At 46.9% G+C, this 27,175-nt stretch overlaps 2 protein-coding genes across 9 annotated transcripts in view; one reads left to right on the plus strand and one right to left on the minus strand.

Annotated features, from left to right (window-relative positions):
• SNRK (SNF related kinase) overlaps window positions 1–12,552 on the plus strand; it is a 48,285-nt gene extending 35,733 nt beyond the window's left edge. For all 3 annotated transcript variants that reach the window (XM_081072753.1, XM_081072751.1, XM_081072752.1), the window contains 3 exons: window positions 2,201–2,413; window positions 4,768–4,902; window positions 8,732–12,552. In XM_081072753.1, the coding sequence (XP_080928879.1) occupies window positions 2,201–2,413; window positions 4,768–4,902; window positions 8,732–9,950 (1,567 nt within the window). In that variant the 3' untranslated portion in view covers window positions 9,951–12,552. The remainder of the gene's footprint in view (window positions 1–2,200; window positions 2,414–4,767; window positions 4,903–8,731) is intronic.
• An 11,668-nt stretch (window positions 12,553–24,220) lies between these two features.
• Window positions 24,221–27,175, minus strand: part of ANO10 (anoctamin 10) — a 149,690-nt gene continuing 146,735 nt past the window's right edge. For 5 of the 6 annotated variants that reach the window (XM_081072591.1, XM_081072595.1, XM_081072593.1 and 2 more), the window contains one exon: window positions 24,223–24,782. In XM_081072591.1, the coding sequence (XP_080928717.1) occupies window positions 24,711–24,782 (72 nt within the window). In that variant the 3' untranslated portion in view covers window positions 24,223–24,710. Of the gene's footprint in view, window positions 24,783–27,175 lie in introns of all 6 variants that reach the window. The other variant, XM_081072592.1, reaches the window with a different exon arrangement.

Here is a 27,175-nt window from a genome sequence, read left to right on the forward strand (position 1 = left end):
TGTAATTTTCATTTTTTACTTTAAGCCTTTAATTTTCTTGGTTTAAGTACATCTTTTTTTAACAACTGGGAACTGGGTTTTTCTTTAATCCCATCTGAGCATTTCTGTCTTTTAATTGGAGAGTTAATTCCATTTATATTTATTCTGTTCACTGATAAATGTAAATATATATGCCATCTTTTTATATGCTTTGTATTTGTCCTACCTTTTCTTTTTTCTTTTTTTCTTTGTATCCTGTCCTTTGAGATTGACGGAGGTTTTTCTTTTTCTCCTTACTTGACTTTTTCCCCTCACCTAGGTTGGAAGTTGTAATCAATTATTTTAGCCATTTTCCTTTCTCTATTTTAATACACACATACATCTTTGTATACTTAATTTAATAAAATCTAGTTATTCCTTTATTCTCTTCCTAAACAACAGAAAATCTTTACAAGACTTTATCATTCAATATTTTAGTAATGTTTTTTAACTCCATAAATTAGACAGTATTATCATTTATATAGTACAAATTGTTTAGAATTACTCAGATGTTTGATAAGAACTTTATCCTTCTAGTTGGGATCACATTCTTCTGCCAAAATTACATCCTTTAGAACTTTTTTTGATGAGCATCTGCTGGTGAACAACTTCTCAGTTTTTACTTGAAAATAGCTTTGTCTCACGTGTGCTCTTGAATGACAGTTTCATTGAGTATAGAATTCTGGGTTGACAGTATTTTCTCTCAGGTAATTGCAGACATTACTCCACTGTCGTCTGACACCTCTTGTTGCTGTTGAAAAGTCAGTTGTGCACCTTACTGTTGTTCAGCATAAGTGATCGTCTTTTTCTCCCAGGCTGCTTTTAAGAGCTTCTGTTTATTTTGCTTATGATAAATTAGGCTTCCTGGTTCAGGATTTGTGTTCTGAGATAAATTTGGAAAATTCTCAGCTAGTATCTTTTCAAATACAGTGTCTTCCTTATTTTCTAATTCCCTCTTTGAATTCAACTAGATGTGTTGGTATTTTCACTCTATCCTCCTCGTCTTTTAACCTTTTTCATATTTTCTGACTCAGTCCAGCATTGCAGGGTTTTTTCTTGACTCTTTATCTTCCAATTCATTAATTTTCTTTATGTCTAATTTTTAAAATTGGCCCATGATTTTTTAATTTAAAATTATTATTTTTCACTTTTAGAAACCCTATTTATGGTTTTTTATCCCCTGATGGTATTTTTAAGCTTCTCTGTTGTCTTAAACATTTTTAATGCAATTATACATGCTGTGTTCTGAAAATTTCAGTGTTTGAAGCCTCTGCTTTCTGATTTTGCTGTCATGGTTTTCAGTTCTTGCTAATGGTACCTTGTTTCCATTGCTTTTTTTTTTCTTTTCCTTCTCTCTGTGAAGGCTTATTCCTTGTAATACTACATGGGGAGTTCTTTTAAGTTCCTACAGGAAGGGTTTGCGTTTAATTCTGTACTAGCTGCCCAGGGGCACTTCCAGCCTGAAAGTTTCCTTCTGGACATCTTAGCAGATTTGGTTCTCATTTGTCATTCACCCTCACATTGAAGCTGGGGTCCCAGCTCTTTGCCAGGACTCTAGTTGTACTCCCCACCTTCAATAGGCCCTACACGTTATATTCTCTTCCATGTACTCAGTGTAGCCTTCCAAACCAGAGCAGAAATGGTCAGGCCAAAGGCCACCTTTGTCACCGCGCCCTCAGTCCTGCTTTTACTCCATTTTTACCTGCTGACCTCCTTTTCCTCCTTCCTTCCTTCCTTCCTTATTTTGCCAACATAGTGCCTTTAAACAAAATATATGTCTAAAAATATATGGCATTTTGGTTGTTTTCATCAGGAGGGTTATTGGTTCCTCCTGAAACACTGTATTCTGTATGTCATTGCTGCTCTTTGGCTCTGGTTCGGGTATGGCCCTAGGCCACAGTTAATTGAAAGGCAGGTACTGATACGTAGCGTTACTTCTAGATGATAGGAAACTGTATTTGTGTGTTTGGCTTCTCAGTGTATCTAGAAGTTGTGATTTTTTATTTTATGAATCTGATGGCACTAAATTTTCCTTATTTCCATCCGCCCGACCAGCAGCACAAGTGAACCTAGTGAAACTGATGGTGTAAGTGTGGGGAGCAGTTTGGACTAATACGCCCTCCTCCGTGCCTCACCGCCCTGCCCGCAGGTTGCTTTAACCGTGATTTCACTTCTCCTGCAGCCTCATCACACGCATGCTCCAGAGAGACCCCAAGAGAAGGGCTTCTTTGGAAGAGATTGAAAAGCATCCCTGGCTGCAGGGCGTGGACCCTTCCCCGGCCACAAAGTACAACACCCCCCTGGTGTCCTACAAGAACCTGTCGGACGAGGAGCACAACAGCATCATCCAGCGCATGGTGCTCGGCGACATAGCGGACCGCGACGCCATCGTCGAGTACGTGGGCACCCGAGCAGGGCCCCGGGCGGGGGCTCCTGGGAATGGGCCCCTCCTGTCCCCGCCAAGGCCCATGGACACTGTGTCATGGATGGAGAGCCCAGCTGGCAGGGCTTGTGTCATGGATCTCTGGAGTCCCTGGCCCAGTGCCTGGCTCACACTTTTGGTCGTGTGTGTGTTTTCAGTTGTACACTAATGCACAAGGAAACCACAGTGGGGTGGTGTCCTGGAGGCTGGGGCCCGCCTCCCTTCCTAGGGGGTGGGGTGGAGCGGCCTGCTTTGCCCAGTACCCTCTCCGGTCCTGTGTCTCTCACGGGCTCGCACCTTGAGCAGAAGAGCGCGCAGCCCCTCGCGTCCTCAAATTGGCCTGGCTGGTGGGGCCCGGCACGCGTTAGGTAAGGATGTGGCAGTGGCCACGGCCACCTCGATCCTTATGTTCTGCCCGTGGCTGCATCGTGCCGCGGCGTCGGAGGAGCCGTAAGGCACCACGTGACCGCAAAGCCGGAAGTGTTGGCTCTGGTCCTGAAGAGCCCCTCCTCCACGCCCTGGGGCCCAGATAACCAAGTTGTTCACTAAGTCCTTTAGCACCAAAGGAGGATTTCATAACCTAGGAAGTTTTTAAAAATAACCTAGGAAGTTTGGAATCAAGGATTATATAAAGATGCAATTGCTTTTTTAAAAAGCAATGATTCATTTCTGTAAGAGGTGCTTGCAATGAAAATCTGAAGCATTTCCACAAAGGAAAAGTCAAAAGTTATTTAACCTGTTGAATGAAACAGTTGGGTGTGATGGAGGTACAAAAACGGGGCTCCCAGCAGATGAGGCCCTTGGCACGGCTGAGGGATCTGACCCAGTTGCCTGCCCTCAGGGAGGAGGCGGCTCCAGGCTGGACTCACAGACCTCCGCAGCCTGTGGGACTGTCACACATGGCCCTGGAGGGTCTGGTTTGTAAGGGGCGGGGTCTGGATGAAGGACACATGTCTTTAGGTTGTTTCTCCTACATGGAAAGAAAGATTTTAAAAATAAACCCAGAATCATCATTTTGGTTGAAGTACAGATTTCTATAGGTTTCTAATTAAGTGCATTAGGAGTTTTTACAGATTGACCCACAACTACGTAAATGACAAACGAACAGGAAGAGTGGCACACTTGCTATTCCAGCCAAGGACACTCACTTCAATGTAGAAAATGATTTCATTTTTGACTGGATAAAAGCCTATTTTTATTTCCCTGAATTGGCCGAATGTTCTTAGCTTAAATAAGGAAATACCTGCCATGGTGTCACATAGAGCTATTTAATCCATGTAAGTTCAATTATAACTCCCCAAGAAGCCATGATTTAAATGGCTCCGCTGATTCCGTATACCTGTCCGCTAGTCAGCACGGGCCCTGAGTGAAGCAGGAGCGGGGACACCTGAATTTCTGTCCTCCCAGCTGGTGTCAGGTCTTCCTTATGGGCAGCAGCTCTTTCCGAGGGTGACGGCTGCGTTCAGAGACACAGGTTTGGTGGTTTACCTTGGGCCCACCCTGCCCCCATGAGCCGTGGCCCTCTGTACATTTTGTGAAAAGTGATCCCTGTCATTGCTTCTTTCCTTAGTGGTCCTTGTATATTCTCACCAACTACAGAAAGTTCCGGAAAAGGCTCGTTGTGTATTTCTAGGCCTCGTGGATCCTTTCATGCTAATCCCACGAAAGGCCAGCTGCAGGAGAGCAGGCCGGGCCATGTGCCCGAGGGTGTTGTACCCCGGACCCTGCCAGCCAGCCGGTGCCCGGGCAGACTAGGTACTCAGAGCATTTACTTCTGAAATGGATGAGTGAATACATTGATTTTATTCAAAGAAGATGTTAATGACATGTTCTCAGTTACCTTAATAATTCATTGATGTCTAAAATTCCAATAAATGCCAAGGTTAAAAATAAAAACTTCCTAATTTTTTGGATTGATACTATGTTTCAGTGCACATTCATGACACTTATTTCATACTCCTAACGGAAGCGGGTAAGCCAGCTTAATAAACACTTTATCACACATTACATTTTCAGATAATGTGTAGCTTCTTGGAAGCTTCGTTACTTTTTACCCATCTAAAACTGCCATCCAGCTCAACTGCCATCAGCATGTTGGATTTTTCTTATTAATTGAACAGTTTTATGTAGTGGTTTTTTAGAATTTCAAGAGTGATTTAAATAACTACTAGCTGTTTTTCCCCCCCTTGTTTGCATTCTTTCATAATTATAAAGACTCCAAGTCAACTGGATTTCATTTGCTTGTACTTTTTAAAAAATATCTGCCCTGCTTGTCAAAAACAAACGTGCTGCTGTGACTTACATTCACTCTCCCTTACTTTCCTCAGAGCCCTGGAAACTAACAGGTACAACCACATCACAGCCACTTACTTCTTGCTTGCTGAAAGGATCCTGAGGGAAAAGCAAGAGAAAGAAATACAAACCAGATCTGCAAGCCCCAGCAATATCAAGGCCCAGTTTAGGTGAGAAAAAAAATCTTCACTGATTTTAGTAAGTTAACGTTTTGAAATAGTGAACTTTAAATTTTTATTATTATTATTAATGCTTGCTAACTCTGTGGGTGGTGTAACGGGGATGATGGCCTCATTGGAGAGGCCATGCATGGACTTCTCATGTGCACTGGGTCTTGGGTCCTTTGTCACCAAGGATGCCTTCCCCTTCGCGGCTCAGTGGGGAGAGGGCTGTGGCTGCTGGCCTGTCCTGAAAAACGTGTTTGGAGAAGTAGCCTCAAGCCAGGGTGTGTGTCTCATTTAACTTTCAGGCCTGACATGTGGTAATGTGTTCTTTTTTCATCCTAGGAACAAGGCCAAATTTTCCCTCAGCTATTTGAAATAATTTTTAAATATAATAAGGCTTTTTTGTACCATAATGTTATCTCAGGATTTCAGGGATTTTGACAGATCAGCTAGTTGATTTGTTAGCTGCTTGACCTTGGGAGTTTTCTTAACCTCTCTGGGACTCAATTTCCTGATCTGTGAAATGGGAGTAATGATACTGTCTGCCCTGGGGTTGTGGGGAGGGATAAGTGAATTCCTACCTTTGAAGTACTTCCACCAGGGCTCCGGGGGTTTGCTGTCATTAGGAGTGTTTCACTACCATTCTGTCTTCTGTAAGGTGCTGCGAGTGCTCTCCCCTCCTTTCCTTCCCTGCCCTTCGTTTCCTGAACTCTCCCTCCCCCACCGCCTCTCCTCTCCCTCCACCTTCCCAGTTTCTTTTTCTTCTGCCACATTAGCTTTCCATTTAAAATCAAAGCATAATAAGAAGGGGGTTTTTTGTTGGGTTTTTTTTACGTCACCATGAACTTTATTTGGAATTCATATGTGTATCTATTCATTCAGATAAAGTAACCCTTGGAACCATAGTGATTCAAAAACTGAAGGATGGCCCTGATTCTGAATAATTCCCTACTTCTATATCCAACTATACATGACTCTACATGTGTGAATATATAATAATTATTTTAAAGAGGAAGAAAACCGTTGGATTTTAAATTACTTGCAGTCAGCTTGCTGTGTGTAGGTTGCTGCTTAGGCTGGAGCGACAGAGAAGACAGAAGAAGGGGCCAAAAGAATAAAGAGTGAGAAGTATAGAACCAGAACCTGAGTTTAGTGACTTCATTTATATCCTGGATGTATTCTTCTGTAATGAAAACCAGGCATGCTGTCTGGTGTCTGCTTGGAAAAGGACTGGGCCCCAGGGAGCCAGGGGACACTTGAGTGTGGGACAAACCATGAGTGTGACGTTGGGAGGGTTGGGTCAACCTCATCCTGACCGGAGCCCTCTAGTGTGAAAGCACAACCTCAGAGCAGTACCCACACTCGGGCCACCCCGTCTTTTGGAGAAGGGGATATTTGGATTTGAGCTGTTTCCTGTTCAGTAAAACAAAACAGAAGTCACTCAAAAAGTGATCAAATGTGTAACTGAGTTAAATTGGTTTTACTTTTGTCTAGAAGTTATGAAGTCAGCTGTAGCTGTAAAGAAATATCAGAGTTTCCATACAGTTTTCCTTCCACCCTCCTGGGGACTCTGGAGTGGAGATGCTGGAAGGCCTCTCTTCCTCCTGGGGCCCAGGGCCCACTGGCCGGTGGTGGGTGTCTGCTTACTCGCCTTCTCTCTGTGTCACTGTGACTTTAATGTCAAACCCTGGGCCTCACTTGGTTCTGTTGCTAAGTATGCCTTGTGGTCAGAGTGACCTGGGATGTAGAAACCTGGGCTGCGTCAGGAGACTGCTGTCTAAACCAGCATAGTTAGTTCTGCAGGGACAGGTGTTCGGGTCAAGCCAGGCAGAGCCAGCTACAGAGCGTGGATACATTCTTCGGTTCTTGCCAGTGTGGGAAGAAAACGTGGTATAGTCTTTCTGTTAGAAGAGGCCTGCGAAGTCCCCTGGGGAGCTGACCTCAATTTGGAGAGGCTCAGTGGCCGCCTCCTCTCAGAGAGCTTAGGAAGTGAGGAGAACCACGGCCTGACCGCAGACGTTCATTCAGTGGGCTTCACAGGTGGCAGAGGACGATTAGTGACCACGGAATCCAACCTAGATGTCACTGTCATCAAGCCTCTGTGACCCTGGGCAGGTTCCATACCCGCTCTGTATTTTGATGTGTTCATTTGTCAAGGGGGATAATAGCATGTGCCTCGTGGAGTTGTGGGATTGAATGAATGACTATCAGGTCACAAGTGCTGCTCTGGTAAGTTCTGTCGGTGTGAACTGCTGTCAGTGTGACACATCGTTCCTTTTGGCATTCTTCTCGTTACCATGAGCCACTTTTCTCACAATGTTGTGTTTATACAGATTACTTGGTTTAGCACAGCGTTGGCCTCAGCTCTGTGCTCAGTTAGATGTGAGCTGCTTAACAGTTTGATTTACTTGTGGAAATAAGAGCCATTGGTTCAGAAGTGGCTGATGGAGTGACCACTAGCACTGCAGTGGTTCCGGGGCTGAGTTCTGAGAGTGCTTTTGGCTTTGAGGGGAGAGGGGAGGGGAGTGGAGGGAAGAGCCTTCGCCACATTTCATGCCCCTCCCTGTCCTTCTAGAATGGACTGGCTGCCTCTCTGCTGGGTCAGACACGTTGTCAGCACCTTGGCTCCCCACCCACCGGGGCTTCCCCAGGGTTTGCTGGGTGGGGTTTCCAGTGGCTGCTCTTTCCGGAACAGCCTGAAAGGAACATGTACGCCGCTCTTCAGGGCCACAGGGCTCCGGGGAGGTGGTACAGTGGCGTTGGTGGAGGACAGTTGACTTGTCCGTGAGACAGTGACCTCAAAACCATGACTGAGCACTCAACTTTCCCACAATGCCGAGCAGTGACCATAGCAGACGGACCCACTCCATCCTCAGTAGCGGGGTAAGGCTCTGAGTCCAGAGAAAGATGTCTTATAAATTCCGACAAGTTTTACAAAACTATAGATTTATTGGGTTGTATTTCTAGGGTAGGTAATTGGTGTGAAGTGAAAATGCCATAGAGTGGAAGTGGCTGTTTTAAAATGTCTCTGGCATCTGCTAGTCCCCTGGGTAGAGCGGACAGGTGAGAATTCTAAGATGTTTATTCAAAACAGGCTAGAGACCTCATTTTCAAGTCTTTCTTTGGCTACCAACCAGTGTTCTTCTACTTGGATGACTCCAGATTGGGGAATAAAATCAAAGTTTAAAAAATAGTGGGTTTTTCTATCCAGTACTCTTGAATGAGCATTTAAAATAATACATATTTATATTTACCTTAGTGCATTTTTTAATTGGTGAAGAAGAGATTCTTGTATGGCAGTACACTGACTCTATTCCAATATTCTCATATTTATCCATGTAATTGTTTCCATTTATTTTTGTAAGCACCAGCCTTTTACACCATCCTGTAATAGCTGGAGGACTAGAAATTTCAGGTGAATTTTATTAGCAATAATACGCCTTCAGAGGTTGTGATCCAAGACCCAGAGGCACAGGTCATGTGTGGTGTTCAGGTTTGGCTTTGGTGAAAACGCCCTTGTGCTTTAAAACATGGTTTTCCTGTGGCATAAACTGTTGTGTAGAAGAGATGGAGTGGCCCTTTGCCTGTTTTCTGCCAGCTGTGGGGAGGTCTCCTTTTGGCCAATCAGCCACAGACTGAAGCACGTTTCCCAGCCCGTTGGCCCTTGTGGTGCCCTTGGGGGTGATTGCAGGATGCTGAATGGGTTTGCAAGCCTGCTGTGTCTTTTCCTTCGCTGTTTAAGTCTGTGGATTCGGTCCCAGTAAGTTTTATACGATCCACTTGGGCCAAGTCTGCATATGATTCCATGGTTTTTCTTTTCCCGTCTGTTACACAGGCAGTCGTGGCCGACCAGAATTGATGTGCCGCAGGACCTCGAGGACGACCTCACGGCCACGCCTTTGTCCCACGCGGCTGTCCCTCAGCCTCCTGCTCGGGCTGCCGACAATGTCCTCAACGGCCACAGGAGCAAAGGCCTCTGTGAGTCGGCCAAGAAAGACGACCTCCCCGAGTCGGCTGCACCTGCCCTCTCCACGGTGCCGCCCGCGAGCTTGAAACCCACGGCCAGTGGGCGGAAGTGTCTGTTCCGAGTAGAAGAAGATGAGGAGGAAGATGAGGAGGACAAGAAGCCCATGTCCCTCTCAACGCAAGTGGTTCTGCGCCGGAAGCCGTCCGTGACCAACCGCCTGACGTCGAGGAAGAGCGCCCCGGTCCTCAACCAGATCTTCGAGGAGGGGGAGTCGGACGACGAGTTCGACATGGATGAGAACCTGCCTCCCAAGCTGAGCAGGTTGAAGATGAACATTGCTTCCCCGGGGACCGTTCACAAACGCTACCACCGCAGGAAAAGCCAGGGCCGCGGCTCCAGCTGCAGCAGCTCGGAGACCAGCGACGACGACTCCGAAAGCCGCCGGCGGCTGGATAAGGACAGCGGCTTCACCTACTCCTGGCATCGCCGGGACAGCAGCGAGGGCCCGCCGGGCAGCGAGGGCGACGGCGGCGGCCAGAGCAAGCCGAGCAACGGCGGCGGCGGGGCGGACAAGGCCAGCCCGGGCGAGAACAGCGCGGGCGGGGGCAGCCCCTCGGGGGGCTCGGGCGGCACCCCCGGCGGCACGTCGGGCAGCACGCGCCGCTGCGCCGGCCCCGCCAACTCCACGCAGCTGGCCTCGCGCGGCGCGGGGGAGCTGGTGCAGAGCCTGAAACTCATGGGGCTCTGCTTGGGCTCCCAGCTCCACGGGGGCGCCAAGTACATTCTCGACGCCCAGAGCGGCCTGTCGTTCTCCAGTGTGAAGGTCCAGGAGAAGTCCTCGTGGAAAATGTGCATCCACTCCACGGGCAACGCGGGCCCTGCCCCGGCGGGCGGCGGCATCAAGTTTTTCTCTGACCACGTGGCAGACAGCGCCAGTGACTTAGAACGGATAAAGAGCAAGAACCTGAAAACCAACGTGCTCCAGCTACCTCTGTGTGAAAAGACCATTTCTGTGAACATCCAGCGGAACCCTAAGGAGGGGCTGCTCTGCGCCTCCAGCCAGGCCAGCTGCTGCCATGTCATCTGACTGCGGCCCAGCCTGGCCGCCAGCACCTTCCTGCTCAGAGCCGTGAAGACCGGCTCACTTCACTGTTTCCCTTCCGGTTTTACTCTTTTAAAGCGGGCAATTATTTATTACTTTGTCATTTGTTCGCCTGGCGATATGACAATGCATGGTTTTTGTGCATGCTGCTGCTAGATACCACTTTTCTCGCCGAAAAGTCTATTGTGTAATTTTTACATTCATCATTTTAATGGGGCTGATCAGGCTGAAATTAAAATGTGTATTTGGAACCTAATAGAAATGGAGCACTTAGAAATTTGATGTTCTGCACTTCACCTAGAGAGAAAAAGTGCTTTTGTTTCCTTGTGAGAAATCTAAATTCCTGTCCTGACCTTCTGTGATGCGGACACTCGTGCTCCGTGGCACATTGTGTGGTGTCTGAGACGGAACCAAAGCAATAACGTGGTGATGCCCACAGGCCTGGAGCCCGCGGACGGGCGCTGCCAGCCTGTGTCTGTGGGGAACAGACAGCCAGCGTCTGCACTAGAACCTTAAAACCGTGATTTCGACATACCCACACCTGTTTGTCTTAAGCTATAGTGTGAAGAAAGTTCGGGCGCTTAAAATTTCACTGAAAAAGATTTTCTTGTTTTGTAATAGATGAGATAAAGTACTTAGATCTATAAGGCAGCTTCCCCTATAGTGATAAATTACAAGCAGACAATCTAATTTTGTAATGTGATAAAGTGAACTGATGGTGTCTTAAGTCTACTCAGTGTGTGTCTGTTTAACAGAACACGAAGCTGCTCGGTGTAAATTCCTTCCTGGAGGGCACAGCCCAGGGTTTCCTTTAAAACCATGTAGACAGAAGAAACTATAGGGCCTAATATGGAACCAAGGTACACACAGAGGTCGGCAAAGTCAAAACCCCATCAATTTAAAAGATCCATATAGGTATATGGATTTGATTTTTAAGTTTGGTAATTCGGTTGTCTCTTGTTATTTCCATTTTACATCCTTTAGCTCAATTAGCTCTGAAAATTGGCTGATCAAAAAATACACATAAAAGGGTAAAATTCTCACATACAGCAAATAAAAATGCACAAAGCCTGCTTTGCTTTTTGTTCTTTTTTTTTTTTTGCTGGAAGTGTTTGTCCCTTTGCCTTCCTGCCAAAACAATAATCAAAGAACTCTTGCTTTAAACTATTCCTATATAAAGACTACTTGATAATCATCTTTGTGGCAGTTTCTCTGTAGGACATAGTATGTTGCAGACTGCTGATTTTGGAAGGGGCCAGATGCTACTTTTTTCATGCTGTGCCCTTGTAAGCAATGCTTAGTGACATTGGTGATAGGATGTGGCTAGGCCCCAGGGGCCCTCCCACACTCATCAGCCTCCAGTCATATCTCTGAGACGACAGTCACCTGGTCCATAGGGTGCAAAGGATGGCATTCCATTGGTCACGGTTTCTCCAACTACACACTGATGTTGCTACTTTAGGATTCATATATTTTACTCAGAACTCTGAATTTCACTGTATACTTACTAAGCTAAGTAAAGATGATACTTAAAATACTTATTTTACTTTCTAGACCTAGGCTAGATATGTTTTAAGCTACAGCTCTAGTTCATTGTGATATTTATAATTGAAAACTATGAGAATAGACGTGTGGGTGAAGCCATAGAACATATTTGCTTGAAATTCTTGAGCAGGGATCTTATAAAGGGCCAGAAATACGATGTGTGGTTCACGTGGATAGTGAGCGTAACACCTGTATTAAACGTAGGAGAGAAGTTTATAAAGGGCATTGGCAATAAACTCTTTGTTGCAGCTGTTTTCCAAGTAATGTAAATACTTTTTCCTGTGATTATGTATAGCCTTGGAATGGCACCTTTTAACTAACCCATATGTGTTTGGTTTTCAATGGTTTTTTTTATATTCAGATGTATATATGGTGCTCACTTTAGGATCAGCAGTGTTGACCGTTTATGCTGCATAGCTGTATTATAGCCTTATTAGTTGTGTGTGGTTGGTTGACCCTCTGGGTAGACAAATGTTAGTCTGAGTGGTGTCTTCCTTATTTGTTCATAAGTGAATGATTGTGCTTGTGTTGTATGTCATAGTATGTCATCACATAAAAGGGAGGGAGCGAATAACCATTACATTATGATAATATTGGACCAAACTACTTACTTGCTCTAAACAGTTTCTTGTACCCCTTAACCTGTCTTCAGAAGTTGCATAGAGTTACAGTAGTGTGTAAATTAAATATTGTGAAAAAACAATTAGTCTTGTATTTTTCTGTATGTGTTTGTGTATATATATATATACATATATATGTGTGTGTATATATATATATGAAATTATGTACTTATGACAATTCTATCTGTATTTAAAGATGTGACAATCTTGACACCTATTTTAAGAATAGCTGTGAGACTGAGTCAAATTAAAGATTATTTCTACCACGTAAAAATTGATGTGTTAAGAGGGTACAGAATTATCAGCTGATTTGGTCAGTTGCTTCCACTGCTGATTGATTTTCTTCACTGTGTAAACATTGACAGGTATGTGACAAGTGGGGGAAAAAAATCCAAATAATAAAGTGGCATATTGGTGTTCAGCAATATAAACTGCGTCCCGTGTACTGTTTCTTCTCATGAATGCAGCTTGGTATAGTCCCAGCCTGGGTTAGTCCCAGCTTTCCAAACATGCTGTGCCCTGCATCACCACAAGTGACTGAGAAATACAGTTGTGACTGTTCTGGCTTTAACCTCATGATCACAAGTCTCAGGTGGGCCCCAGGACTGTCCATTAATTATACTTTATTTCCCCAATTAATCTGTTTTCCTCGCGCGGCTGGTCAGCCTGCTCCCTAATAATTGCATAAACAGAAGTGCTCAGAACTGCCGCAAGCTCCCATTTCTACCCCCCTGCCTTCCGCCTGGTAGTGTGATTCCAAGGTCAGTGCCTTCACTTCACCTTGAGGCTTCACAGCTGTACGTCAGGCCCCACAAGGACTTGTCATTCTCTCCCTCTTGCACCATCAGCCTTGGCTCCTTTACTACATCATTCCTAACAGCAAGCAAAACAAACACGAGTTTATTCCCCTATCTTTAAAAAATATTTGTGGTGTTCTCTCCCTAGCATTGCCACATTTCTCTCTTCCTCTTCACCACTCTCTCGTGTCCTTCCAGTCAGGCTGTTGCCGCTATCACTGCACTGAACTGCTTTACTCAAGGTCAGCAATGACCTCCATGTGCTAAATCCAATGCTTAATTTTAAAAGAACGCTTTGAGATGTAATCCATATACCACACAATTCACCCGTTTAAATTCTACAGCTCAATGGTTTCAGTATAGTCTCAGAGTTGTGCAACCATTACCTAAACCCAAAAAGAAATAAGCACATTCTGTCTTTGTCTTCAACTCCCCACCCCAGCCTCAGACCCAAGCAACCACTCATCCAGTGGTCAGTTTTAATCCTGTGTTAGCATTTGATGATCCCTCTTCCTTGCAGATTTCCCATTGTTCAGGACCCCACTTTGACCTTGCTGTTCTTCAGTCCACTAGCTGCTTCTCATTCTCCCAACCTCTAAATCTTGAACTATCCCAAGGTTCAGTCTCTGGATCCCTACTCTAGCAGAACTCCCATGCAGTCTTACATCTGTGTGCTGACAGAATCCAAAAACAGGGAGAGATCCAAGATGGCGGAGCGGATAAACACTGTGCCTGCATCCTTCCATGAACACACTAAAATTACAACTAAATTAAAGAACAATCAACCTGGACAACCATCTGAAGTCTAGCCAAACAGAAGTCCTATAACTGAAAATATCAAGAAGCCACGTCGAAACTGGTAGGAAGGGCGGAGCCGCAAAACAGTCCCCACACCTGTGTGAGGTGGTTGAGAATCGGGAGGGATCTCTCAGCCACAAAGTTTTCCCCCAAGAGAAGCTAGGGACCCCAGCCCCTCACACCAGGCTCCCCAGCCCAGAGTACTGGTGCTATGAAGAGGAGCCCCCCACAACCATCGGGCTGTGTAAAACTAGGGATTCCAACCATCCAGGTGGGACAGAAGGCTGTAGGGAAACCAGACATCCTCTTAAACAGCACGCGCACAGATTCTCTCACTCCCAGGCACTCACCTTGGTCTCCAGCGGAGAGAGATGGTGACTCGGGGGGCATCAGAGGCATGCGAGGGGCAGACTAACGACTAGAGAACAGTTGCCATTTTCCCTGTAAGGGAGCCTGCGCCCAAACAGCCAGCAGGCAGGCGCCATCTTTCCTGTGTTGAGCCCGCCCCCTACGCTTACGACCAGATCTGAATCTGATTGGCTTGGTGAGCTCCGCTGCTCCACCATGCTGACTCACTGGAGCCCCGCCCTACCCGATTTCTCACACAGCTGCACACACTTTCTTGCAAGCAGCCAGCCCCACCTGCATTGCATTCTTTCTTGGAAAACAGACTACAAAGAACCCAGGAGGGTGGTGACTGGCCTCAGTGTGCTCTGAGACTTGCTAAGTTGCTCCAGGCTCAGCACTGGCACCAAACCAGAGTCCATATTAACCTGGTGACCACAATTCTTCCCACCCTAGTAACTCCCTGAAACCCTACCTCACCCAACTCCCTACTGCATGAGGCTTTATCAGGAAGCTGGCAGGTGACAGCAGGCCTCCAGGTGTCCTGGCTTTTTGTGGAGTTACCCTGAGCCTGGTACTGGTGGCAGCTGTCCTCTGTTCGAAGTGTGGCCTCTCCCACACTCCTCCAGGTTTAGCACATGTAGCGAACAACTGTAGATCACTTTGTATCTCCTACTAGGTAGCCCCTGCCCAATCACAGGTAGTGGGTGACCTGGGCCTACACCAGAGCCCCTCCCAAGGGGCCCCAGAACCAACATACTTGGAGGCTTCAGACTAGAGCAGAGCACCACCCAACTAGCCCCACAAGTGATGAACACAAAGGGTGGTCTCAATAGGCACCAGAGACCACTGGGGCAAATCCAACTCACTGGGTTAAGCCCCCCACACAGCAGCCCATAAGCTGTGGATGTGGCCAAACCCCACAGCCAACCAGCCTGAGGGTCAATCCCATCCACTGATGTGCCAACAGCAATCAAGGCTCACCTATAACAAGAGGGCACAGACAGCCCATACATGAGACACTCCTGGAGCACCCAGTACAGGTGACCAGGGAGACTGTGCCACTGGGCCCCACAGGACACCTACTACATAAAGCCACCCAGCGAAGATTGGGAGACATAGCAGATCTACCAAATACACAGAAACAGACACAGAGAGGCAGCCAAAATGAGGAAACAAAGAAATGCGTCCCAAATGAAAGAACAGGAGAAAAATCCAGAAAAAGAACTATACGAAACAGAGGCAAACAACCAACCAGAGACAGAGTTCCAAACAATGGTTATAAGGATGCTCAAGGTACTTAGTGAGAACTAAGAGAGACTGCAAGCATAAAAAAGGACACAGAAACCATAAAAAAACCAATCAGTCAGAAGTGAATAATATAATAACTGAATTGAAGAATGCGCTAGAAGGAATCACCGGCAGACTAGACGAAGCAGACAATCGAATCAGCCATTTGGAAGAAAAGGTAGAAGAAAACACGCAATCAGAAGAGCAAAAAGGAAAAAGACTCAAATGAAAAATGAGGATATTCTAAGAGGCTCTGGCACAACATCACACATAACAACATTCGCATCATAGGGGTACCAGAAGGAGAAGCAAGAAAGCAAGAGATTGAGAACCTATTTGAGGAAATAATGACTGAATAGTTTCCTAACCTAGCAAAGGAAATAGACGTGCAAGTTCAGGAAGCACAGAGTCCCAAATAGGATGAACCAAAACGGCCCACACCTAGACACATTATAATTAAAATGGCAAAGATTAAAGACAGAGAGAATCCTAAAGGCAACAAGAGAAAGGCAACTAGTAACTTATAAGGGAGCTCCCATAAGGCTGTCAGCTGATTTCTCAACAGAAACTTTGCAGGCCAGAAGGGGATTGGCAGCAAATATTCAACATGATGAAAAGCAAGGACCTACATCCAAGACTATTCTACCCAGCAGGGCTATCATTTAAAATTGAAGGACAGATGAAGAGCTTCCCAGACAAGAAAAGGCTACAGGAGTTCACCACTACCAAACCAGTATTACAAGGAATATTAGAGGGACTTCTTTAAGACAGAAAAAAAATCAAATTATGAACAATAAAATGGCAATAGCTACATATTAACAATTACTTTCAATGTAAATGGATTAAATGCTCCAATCAAGAGACATAGGAGGGCTGATTGGCTAAGAAAACGAAACCCTGACATATGCTGCCGACAAGAGACTCACTTCAGATTGAAAGACACACAGACAGAAAGTACAGAGATGGAAAAAGATATATCATTAAAATGGAAGTGAAAACAAACAACAAAAAGCTGGGGTAGCAATACTTATAACTGACAAAATAGACTTTAAAACAAAGGCTATAAGAAGAGACAAAGAAGAACCGAGTAATCCCACTTCAGAGTATTTATCCGAAGAAACCCAAAAGGCTACTTTGAGGGGACGTGTACATCTACATGTTCATTGCAGCCTTGCTTACAGTGGCCAAGATGAGGAGGCAGGTTGGGCATCCGTCAATAAAAGAATGAATAAAGGGGCGGTGGTGCATATAAACAATGGGCTATTGCTCCATGGAAGGGAATGGGTTCATGCCATCTGCAGAGGCATGGATGGACCTGGAGGGTATGGTGCTGAGTGGAGTATGGCAGACAGAGAAAGACAGATGCAGTGTGATTTCACTTATATGTGGAATCTAGAGAACAAAATAAACAAACAAAAATAGACTCATAGATGCAGAGATCATTTTGATGGTTGTTGGATGGGAGGGGGTGTGGGTGAAAGAAGGTGACAGGATTAAGAAGCACAAATTGGTTGTCACAAAGTCGTTATGAGGATGTAGGGTATAGCCTAAGGGACATAGTCAATAATATTGTAATAACTGTGTATGGTGTCAGATGGGTACTAGATTTGTTGGGGTGATAGATGGGAGGGGGTTTGAGGGCAGGGTGAAAAAGGTAAAGAGATTAAAAAATACAAATTGATAGTTACAAAATAGTCACGGGGATGTAAAGTAAAGCATAGGGAATATTGTCAATGATATGACAATATGTATAGTGCCAGGTGGGTACTAGACAAGTCAGGAGTATCACTTCTTAAATTATATAAATGTCTAACCACTATGCGCTATGCCTGAAATTAATATAAAATAATAATGAATGCCAACTGTAATTGATAAATTTGAAAGGGGGGAAGGAAGAGAAATAAGAGGCCCAAATTTCGAGGTATGAAACAAGTCATGGGGATGTAATGTACAGCGTGGGGAATATAGTCAACAATATTGTGATAACGTGGTACGGTGTCAGATGGTTGCTGGATTTACCATGGTGATCACTTCTTAGGTATATAAATGTTGAATAACTATGGTGTACCCCTGAAACTCATATAATATTGTATGTTAGCTATATTGTTAATAAAAATATTTTTAAAAAACTAAAAAAAAACAAAACGAAAAAACAGAAACATTTAGTCCACGTTTCTTCCAGGAACACCAAATTCCAACTCCTACTTGACATTGCTCCTTGGATGTGTCTAATAAGCACCTTAATTTTTGCAAGTCCTAAACTTCTACTAATCTTCCTCCTCAAATCTGTCCCCTCCTAATACTCCCCATCTCATAAATGGCAACTCTAAACCTTCATTCGTTTTGCACAAGCCAAAAATTTTGGTATCATTCTTTACTCTTTCATCCCAACCTCCAATCCGTCAGCCAATCTTATTCACCATTCAAACACTGACCCCTTCTCGCCTCCACTGCACACACTCTGATACGCGCCACCATCATCACTCGTCTGGACAACTGTAAGTGCCTCTTAAAGGGCCTCGCTGCTTTTGCTCATTTTTCTCCTGTTTATTCTCCATAGTGTAAGTGATCCTGTTAAAAGCTAAATCATGTTTTGAAAGGTGTTGAATTTTCCAGATATTTGGGGGTTTTCCACATACGTTTCTGTTACTAATTTCTAGTTTAATTCTGTTAGGGTCAGAAATCATGCTTTGTATATTTTCAATCTTTTTTAACTTATTGTAACTTGTTATATGGCTCAGCTAATGGCCTATCTTGGTGAATGCTTTCATGGCTGTTTGAAAAGTGCTGTTCTTGGTAAAGTGTTCTATACATGCCAATTAGTTCAAGCTGATTGATACTGTTATTCAAGTCTTCTATATCCTTACTGATTTTCTGTCTTATATGTGTGACTGAGACAGGAGTGTTGAAATCCAACTGTAATTTAGATTTGCCTATTTCTTCTTTTAGTTCTTTCAGTTTTACGTCATGAAATTTGCAGCTCTGTTTTTAGGTACAAACACATGTAAGATTGTTAAGTTTCCTTGATGAATGGATCCATCCTACATTATGAAATGTAGCTCTTTATCCCTGGTAAATTATTCTTTGTCTTGAAATCTACTTTGTATGTTACTGATATAGCCACTCTAGCTTTTCTTTCTTTCTTATATTTTTTAATTAGTTTATGGTGGTGATAATTGTTAGTAAAGTTACATAGATTTCAGGTGTATAATTCTGTATTACATCATCTATAAATCCCATTGTGTGTTCACTACCCAGAGTCAGTTCTCCTTCCATCACCATATATTTGATCACTTTTACCTCATCTACCACCCTCTTCCTCCCACCCTCTAGTAACCAACCACTAAACTATTGTCTGTGTCTATGAGTTTTTGTTTCTTCATTTGTCTTGTTCCTTTGTTGTTTTCAGTTTTATATACCACATATCAGTGAAATCATATGGTTCTTGACTTTTTCAGTCTGATTTATTTCGCTTAGCATTAAAATCTCAAGATCCATCCATGTTGTCACAAATGGCACTGTTTCATTTTTTCTTATGGCAGAATAGTATTCCACTGTATATATCTACTACAACTTCTTTATCCAATCATCTATTAAAGGACGCTGGTTGCTTCCATGTCTTGGCCATCATAAATAAGCTGCAACGAACATTGGCACTTTAGCTTTTCTTGACTTGTGGCAGTGTATCTTTTTCCGTTTTTTTACTTTTAACCTGTGTCTTTATATTTAAAGTAGGTTTTTTGTTTGTTTGTTTTGTTATGTTTTGTAGACAGCATACAGTTAGGTCTTGCTTTTTTATACAATCTACAAATCTTTGCCTTTTATTTGGAGTGTTTGGACCAATTACATTTAGTGTGATTATCAACATAGTTTATTGTTTGATTTTTCAATTACAGTTGACATTCAATATTGTATTAGTTTCTGGTGTACAGCATAGTGTGGTTAGACATTTACATAACTTGTAAAGTGGTCCCCCTCAACATGGTTGAGCTTAAATCTACCATCCTTCTAGTTGTTTTCTATTTGTCTCACTTTGTTTCTTTTTCCTGCTTTTACTACTTTCTTTTGGTTTAACTCAGTGCTTTTTGTTGACTTATTGGTTGTGCCTTTTCTTTTTTAATGGTTGTGGTAGGGAGATACATATGTTTACACAGTCTATTTTAAAATAGTATTACTTTCTGTAGAATGTAAGAACCTTATGACTATATATTAATACTTCCATTTTCCTCCTGTTCTTTGTGCTGTTGTTGTCATGCATTTTATTTTTACATGTGCATACATATTTTTGTTTTAAGTAGTTTTCTAAGAGATGAAACATAAGGAAACAAGTCTTTAATTTTACCTACATCTTTATCATTCACAGCACCCTTCATTTTTTTTGTGTTGATCCACGTTTTGGTATTTTCCTCCTGCCTGTAGAACTTTAAAATTTCTTACAGTGCAGGTCTGCTGACAATACATTCTGTCAGTTTTTACTTGTCTGAAAAAGTATTTCTACTTTATTTATGAAGGATATTTTAATTGGATACAAAATTCTAGGTAGACAGTTATTTTTTTATTGCAATACTGGGCACTGTGACTTTTACGTTGTTGAGTGCTGGATTTTATATCCATGTAAAAACTGTTGGATTTTGTTCTGGCACAGTTACTTGGAATTAGTTGGGTCTTGCTTTTGAAGTGTACAAGGACAGATCTAGAGCAGTCTTTAGGGCTAATTTGGCCTACCACTGAGGCAATGTCCTTCTAAGCACTCTAGTCTTCTAAGCACCAAAGTCTTTCCATTCTGGCTAGTGGGAATATGAACTGTTCCCAACTTTGTGTAACTTCTAAGCATTGTTCAGCTTACTGCTTTCCAGGGGCTCTTTCTCCAGGCTCAGGTAGTTCTCTCAATTGTATTGATCAGTACTCAATCAAAGACTGTGGGTTTCCAGAGCTCACTCTCTGTAGCTGGATATGTCAGACTTCAGGTGGCCCCTATGCGTCTCCTGCCCCCAACAGTTGCCCAGCATGGATGGGGATCCTCAGACTTGTGGAATCTGGGGAGGGATAGATGAGAAGGGGAAATGGGATTTAGCCCTTCTTGAGTTAACGCGACCCAGCGCATTGTGACTACCAGGGAGGCATTTGTGTTTTGGAGGACCCCTGACTCCAGGACTGGGCACTTGGTGGACACTTCACTCAAAGCGAGAGGTTACAGGGTGGGAAGTCAGGAAGAGAAAAAAATGGCATCTTGATGCTTGTGAGTTCATAAAGCCCTTGGGGAAGACACGGGGATTTAAATTAGTACAAGATGACGATTGCAAGGGTCAGGGAAAATTCCAAGAAGGGTAAATCCGGGGAGGAAGTAAGAGTGCAGGGGATAAAGAATAGAAGAGTTAAGCGGGATTCGGATCGTTGGCTCCTGTGTGAGCTACGGGGGATAGGAGTCAACTTTGCTGACAGAGAAGAATCCATTTTTCTTCTTGAACCTTTCACAAGGACGCCAAGATTTCGGAACTGGAAGACTGGAAGAATTGACGGCCCAGGGGGCACTGTTAGAGTGCTGCTGAGCAGAATGTCAGCATTTAGGTAGAAATGAGGCTGATTCAATGCCCACTGTGGATAGCCCCACGCTTAGAAAGACCCTCTCTCAGTTGAAGGCTGCACTTAGTTTATTATCTTGAAATTCTTAACAACTTTTGAACAAGGGTTTTCATTGCCATTTTGCACTGGGCCCTGTGGGTTATGCACCTGGCAGAAGGATTCCTTTGTAGTTCTGTGCTCTGCCAGCATGGAGGTGCATAACCATAAGAATGGGAGACGTGGGTGAGAACATAGGCTCAGAAAGCAGCAAAGGCCAGTGACAGAAGCCCAGGGGCCACCTCAAGTGCCATCGAGGAGGCAAGGAGTGGAGGGTCCACAGAGTGAGAGACCAGCAGGCGAGCCTGAGAACTTAAGGCTGTGTTGTCTGCGAATCAGCTCTGGGCATCAGGCTGCTCTGAGGTGGAGAACGATGGAAGCAGGCTCTACAGAGGCTTCTCTGAGAAGTGTCAGGTGAGGGGTGGAAGTGCCAAGCGTGAGTGTGTGGGTAGCGCCCCAGAGAAGGGAATGGGCCGTTGGGCCCATTTCCCTGTGTCACTGTAGCTCCGAGGGGTGACAGGGCCTACCTAGGATCACCTGTGATCTGAGCCCACTCCTCAGCCTGCTGAGCTGGATGGGAGCGGTGAGACCGTGGGTGACACTGTCTTCATGTCGCCTTTGACCTTTGACTAGAGGGCTGGGCAAGGCAACGTGAATGCATTGGACCATGGGATTCCATTTTAAGCTACATGGAGCTCTTACGTATGTCTATGCAACTTGTTATCTTTCTAATACCTGAAAAATTCCAGTTCCCTGACACATGTGGTCCTAGGGGACTGTGGACATACACGTGAGATCAGGTCGGGCAGCGAACTATACCTCACGATGAGATCGTTTGGATTTGGAGCTGATTTCTGGTCTCATGATATTTCCAGAGAATTCCAGCGAGCTGAAGCTTCCTTGGACTGGGTGGCTGTCCCCCGGGACCGCCATCTGGGAGGAAATTGAGGCAGGAACAGTCTTGGTCCCCAAGATGCCCGTGGACTGTTAGGAATCAGCATCTTCAATGTGTTGGTATAGGGAGCAGATGCCTGGACCAGTGGACAGTTTAGGCGGCAGTCTGCACGTCACTGGCTTGATCCGGGCCATTGATCCAGGTCATTGATGTGAATCCCAGCCGGCCTCCTTCCTTCGCTTATGGCCCAAATGCCAGAAGCCGCAGCGATTCATAGCAGAGAGGCAGCGGCTGCACTGGCCGCACCGAGGGTGCTGTGCACAGGCAGGGCATGCCTGGGACAGGATGGCGGGCAGTCAGCGGAGCCTGGAAAGCTCTTGGCAGCACGACACTCTTGGTCTCCACGTCTTTATTTAGTGACTTCGTCTGCAAAGGACAAATCCTCTGCTGCCAGTTTTCAGCCTTGTGTTTGCCCTTGTGGAGGGCAAAGGTCACTTTAAAGGGCTCTTCAGTCCCAATTGATGGGGAGACATATGTGGTTTCTGCTTTTTGGGCCAGAGAGCGATGTAAAGGGAGGTATGTATCGTGTCTACACTGAGCTGCCCTCTGGTTACTCAGCACTGTACCCTGATTTTCCTAGCACTTTCATGTGATGATTTGGCTGCAGGCTTTTCACACCTTGGGCTGGAGACTTGGGGGGTTGCTCCCCCATGAGGGTCAGCAGACCTGGACTTGACCAGCTCTGCTCCTTCTGCACCTACTTGCTGGACCTCAGTGCCCTCAGGTGTACATGGGAGGGGGGGTGGCAGCGAGTAGGTGATGGAGCCGCGCAAGCTGACCCTTCGAGTCCTGGGCTCCCCGGCCCCGAAGGGAATTCACAGCATTGTACAAGGTCTAGACAGAAGCCACGATCTCTGCGAGCCATGTGTCGTCAGCGTGATCTGTGCTACAAGCTCACAGAAAACCACCTCTCACTGTAATCGCATGAGGCCCACACACCAATCACCAAACAGACTGAGGGGAGCACTCCCTTTTTGTGTGTGAGGCCAGCGTGAGGGTGCTGGCGGGTGACCCATCGTCCTAGATATTTCCCTCAGTTGAATTAAGATGGTAAGGACCACAGTGTGGGGCGGTGAAGGGCACCTTGCTCGCTCCCAACCCCGCTCCTCAGAACCTCCTACGAGCTCGATGCCCCCCACTCTGAGTGCTGTGACAGAGAGGAACTCAGAGGGGCTTAGCGCACCAGTGCACATTCCCTTCCCGCCAGCCTCCCTCTAGATGCAACCTGACCAGTCCCCACGTCCACCCTCCTCCCCGTGGCCCAGGGGCTGGTCCCTGGAGGTGGGTCCTATATGTCCAGGCCAACCCCAGGAGTCCCGTTGTCCCTGGGCACGACTGGCTTAGTCCTGGGGGAAGATGAAGAGCTGGGTTCACGGACCCCGCCTGAACTTTCTTCTTTCCCAGCAAACACAGGTGCCCGGGTTGGGACTGCGACGAAGCTCGTGGGGGCGCAGGACGCAGGACCGTAGTGGTCATGACCGTTTAAAGCAAGCGCATGCTCGGCCAGCACAGAACCACCACTGAGAGCCTGTGCTCGGGCCAAGCAGGGGCAGGGCACAGATGTGCACACTGGCAAACACGGCGGTCTGGCAGGACCGACTCAACAAGCAAGAGTGGAGACGGGAGAGTCGGGGCTGCCAAAGCCCTGGGATGCCTGACTGGGTGGCTGAGGCCAGCCCCACCCGGAGGGAGGGCGACAGGGCTAGAATCTGAGGCCGCTCAGCCCCTCCCTGATCCCCTCTGCCTTCCTCAGATGGCGGAGGCACCTGCCGCTTTCTGAGTGGAAGGGCCCACGGGTCTGGGAAGGACATGGGCCCTGGTAGGGACGGGCTGGCTGTTTCATGAGCAGAGTTTGTAGAGCTGGCAAGAAGCAGCCAGCCCCTACCCTCCTGGGGTGGTCCTCCTGTGCCCAGAGGCCCAGACCCGTGAGCAGGGCTGCCACTGGCCCACCTGGGCTACTGTGCCTGTGAAAGAGGTGCAACCCCATGGGCACATCTTGGCAGGGGGACAGCACCCGTGGGTAAGACAGGCCCCTCCTCCACGCCAGGGTGCCAGGTGTGGCGGCTGGCCCTCGGCCTGGCGCATGTGCACAGAAGCAGCCCTTGCCAGGCACCCGAGGGCCAGGCTCCAGTGGTGGCAGAACCTCTGGGGAACTGCCTGGGCTTCAGCTGCAGGCTTTGGAGGTGGTACCCGGTGCCCAGCCCCACCCTCCTCTCCACCTTCAATGACCTGCCCCCAGGCCTGCTCAGAACCAAGCGGGCATCCCAGTCAGGTATGGGAAGCAGAGTCGGAGAGGTGCGTATTGCCTTTAATAGCTGTATTACTGTTTTTGCTGCTGACAGGTCTGTTAACTTATTGCGAATATCAGGAAAGAGGTACTTATAGAGTCGTCAGGTATTGGAAACATTGCCTCACTGTGTACCCCTATCCACTGAGGCTCGGGGAAGGCCCCTCAGAATGGCTCCTGTGATGGCATGGTGGGCAGACACCCAGACCTGCGTCCCTGGGCCGTGCAGGGGCAGGTGTGACCATCCTGTGAGGCACAAACGGAGAGCTGGTGGCTCACCCAGAAGCTGGGGCACAGCGGCTCTGTCTGGAGCAAGGTCAGGCGGGTGGAATGTGGGGCTTGGGTGGGGCATTGCCACGGCTGGGTCCCGGCGCCCCTCATGAGCCCCGAGCCAGGACACCACGGAGTGTGTGTGGGGGGGGTGCCTGCTACGTGGGAGCTGCATGTTTGGCCGAGTGCTGGGTCTGGGTTTGGGAGCCCCGACGCTGCTCAGGTCTCCTTCTCCTTCCCGCCTTCTTCCCTGGGTTCCTCCTTCAGGTTCTCGGCCACGAGCTTCATTTGCTGTAGAGAGAACAGAGGAGACCGAGTGAGCCACACAAGACCAAATGGTGGCACCTCAGTGGTGGCATGGGCTTCTGCCCTCTGCGCCCCTTTAGCTCCATCAAAGCACAGTTTGAACCTGAGAAGCCGTGACCTGCTGACGGTGCCTGAAGCTGCCTACAAGTCCAGAGCCTCTGTTTCTGGACCTGATGAGATGGGAACCAGTAGGTGTGGGTGGAAATGTGTGAGCCCAGCTCAATGGGGAGTTTAAAGCTATCAAAATGAGAAACAGCTGGCATCTGCTCCTCCCCAGACCTCTAAGATAAGGGGGAGAAGTACTTGCTCTGCCCCTGTGAATCGAGCCAACCTGGCATCTGACCTCTCTGAGCCTTGGTTTCCCCTCTGCACAATGGGGGGAGTCATGCGTACTCAGCAGGGTGGCCATGGGGATTACAGTCCATGAGCTCCCTGCTCCAGAGCAGACGCTCTGAAATAGCAGACATTTCGCCAGCCCTTTATCTCTACAGCCGGAGGACCTGACACCCCAATCCAATACCACTGGGGACATCCTGGAAGTCTCCCTGAGAGCGAGGCCAGGATGGAGATCCAGTCTGCCCGGCCCAGAGGGAGGTGTCGGAAGGAGCCGGCACCCCAGACCAAGGCACTGCAGGGAGGAAGTCCTGCTGCTCCCGCCCGGGGGCCCCACCCTCACACCTCCCCAGCCCCCGCAGGGCTCAGCCCCCTCCACCCTGTGGGAGCTGGCAGTCTTGACTACAGCTCTGCCCTACTTGTTGAATAAATGAATAAGGACTTTGGACTTCAGCTTAAAACACAGATTTTTGATAACAGCGATTTAGGAGGTGTGATCAAAAAATACGGTGAATGTTTGAATTTAAAAAATTATTACAGTAAAAGACTCATTGCCAGAAGTCTCATGGTGCCAGATCCACTGAATAAGGTGGATGAGGACACACCGTCATGTTTCCATTTGACAGAAATTGCTGTACACCAGAAGCGATGTGTGACACAGAGCAATGTCGTGATGGAGGATGAAACCGTTTGCCCATTTCTGAGGCTGTTTTCCACACACAGTGTTTCTTAAATGCTCTAATAAGATCACGGTAGTGGTCCTGGGTACAGACTCAGTTTGCACAATTCTATCAAGGTCAAAAAACACCATGAACATCATCTTTCCGTCGAAATGGCACTCGGCAGCAGCATCTACTGTACTTTTAGATCACACCTCAGGGGAAAAACAAAACTCTGAGACAAACACTGCTGGTGCCCTGGTACCTGGCTGCCCCTCCCGGGAGCTCCAGGTGCCGCCCGGGGCTGGATGTGTTGCTGCACTCCCTCTGGCTTTCAGCGAGAGGAGGCCCTTTCACAGCCGGTAAATCAGAAGCCCGGCCTCCCGCTTCAACCTCATGGTCCTCCTAAGGCTCCAGCAGACCTTGTCATCACAGAGACCCCACTTCACACGACAGCCTTGTCTCCTCTGAGCCTGGACCGCCTTCCACAGGGCGGTGCAGTGATGGGCTGGACGCTGACCCCTGTCCATCTGGTTAGGAGGGGGCTGCCTCCCGAGTCCAGCTGGAGGCAGGGCTTGGCGGGCAGCTTTTGATGGGGAAGGGGACCGGGCAGGCTCATGGTGACCGGCTTGCAGGTGGAGGCAAGCCCTTCCTGCAGGGGCTGCAGCATTTGAGCAGGCCCAGGGCAGAGGTGGGCACGGGAGTTGACGCCGGCCTGAGGACGCGCCTGCCCAAACGACCCATAGCTGCCATGTTCCTGTAACCTTTAGCTTGACAGGGTGACGGACATGGTTTAGTTCACACACTTGGAGAAGCAGAACTGCCACGTCACCGAGTCTCCCCAGAAGTTGTTTTTTTGCATCTGTTTTCTGTTACTAACACTTCCTGTCCTCACATGAGCCACTTTGCCTGTTAACTACTGATGTAACATATCCCCACACAGGAAAACTGAAATATTTCAGCCGAGATTCACTGCAGACTCTTACAGCTGGTGTCATTTAATACTTATAAGACCTTTAAAAATGCCTTTTGATGAGAGAGAAAGAGAGAGAGAGAAGATACGAAGCTACTTCCGGATTTGACAAGTACGCACAGAAATTAAAGGCTAAATAAATTTAACTAAACTAGAACCATATGAGGTTAAACATTCCCTAGCTGCCAGCCCTCCACATGGGGAGAAACTTCAAGATGGGTTTTGATCAACTGGGTTTCGATCCAAAGGAACCTTTGAGACTCTTTTCAAGGTGCACATCGCACCCCTGCCCATTTCTGTGTGTGGCTACAGCGGGGAGCCCTTTGCATCAGGCGCAGGACTGTGGGGGTGTCCCACAGATGACACAGGAGGGGCCTCCTGCTCCCCAGTGGCCAGGCAGACGGCATCCCGCT

This window comes from Rhinolophus hipposideros (genome assembly GCF_964194185.1).
Source record: "Rhinolophus hipposideros genome assembly, chromosome: 14".
Taxonomy (NCBI): Eukaryota; Metazoa; Chordata; class Mammalia; order Chiroptera; family Rhinolophidae; genus Rhinolophus; species Rhinolophus hipposideros.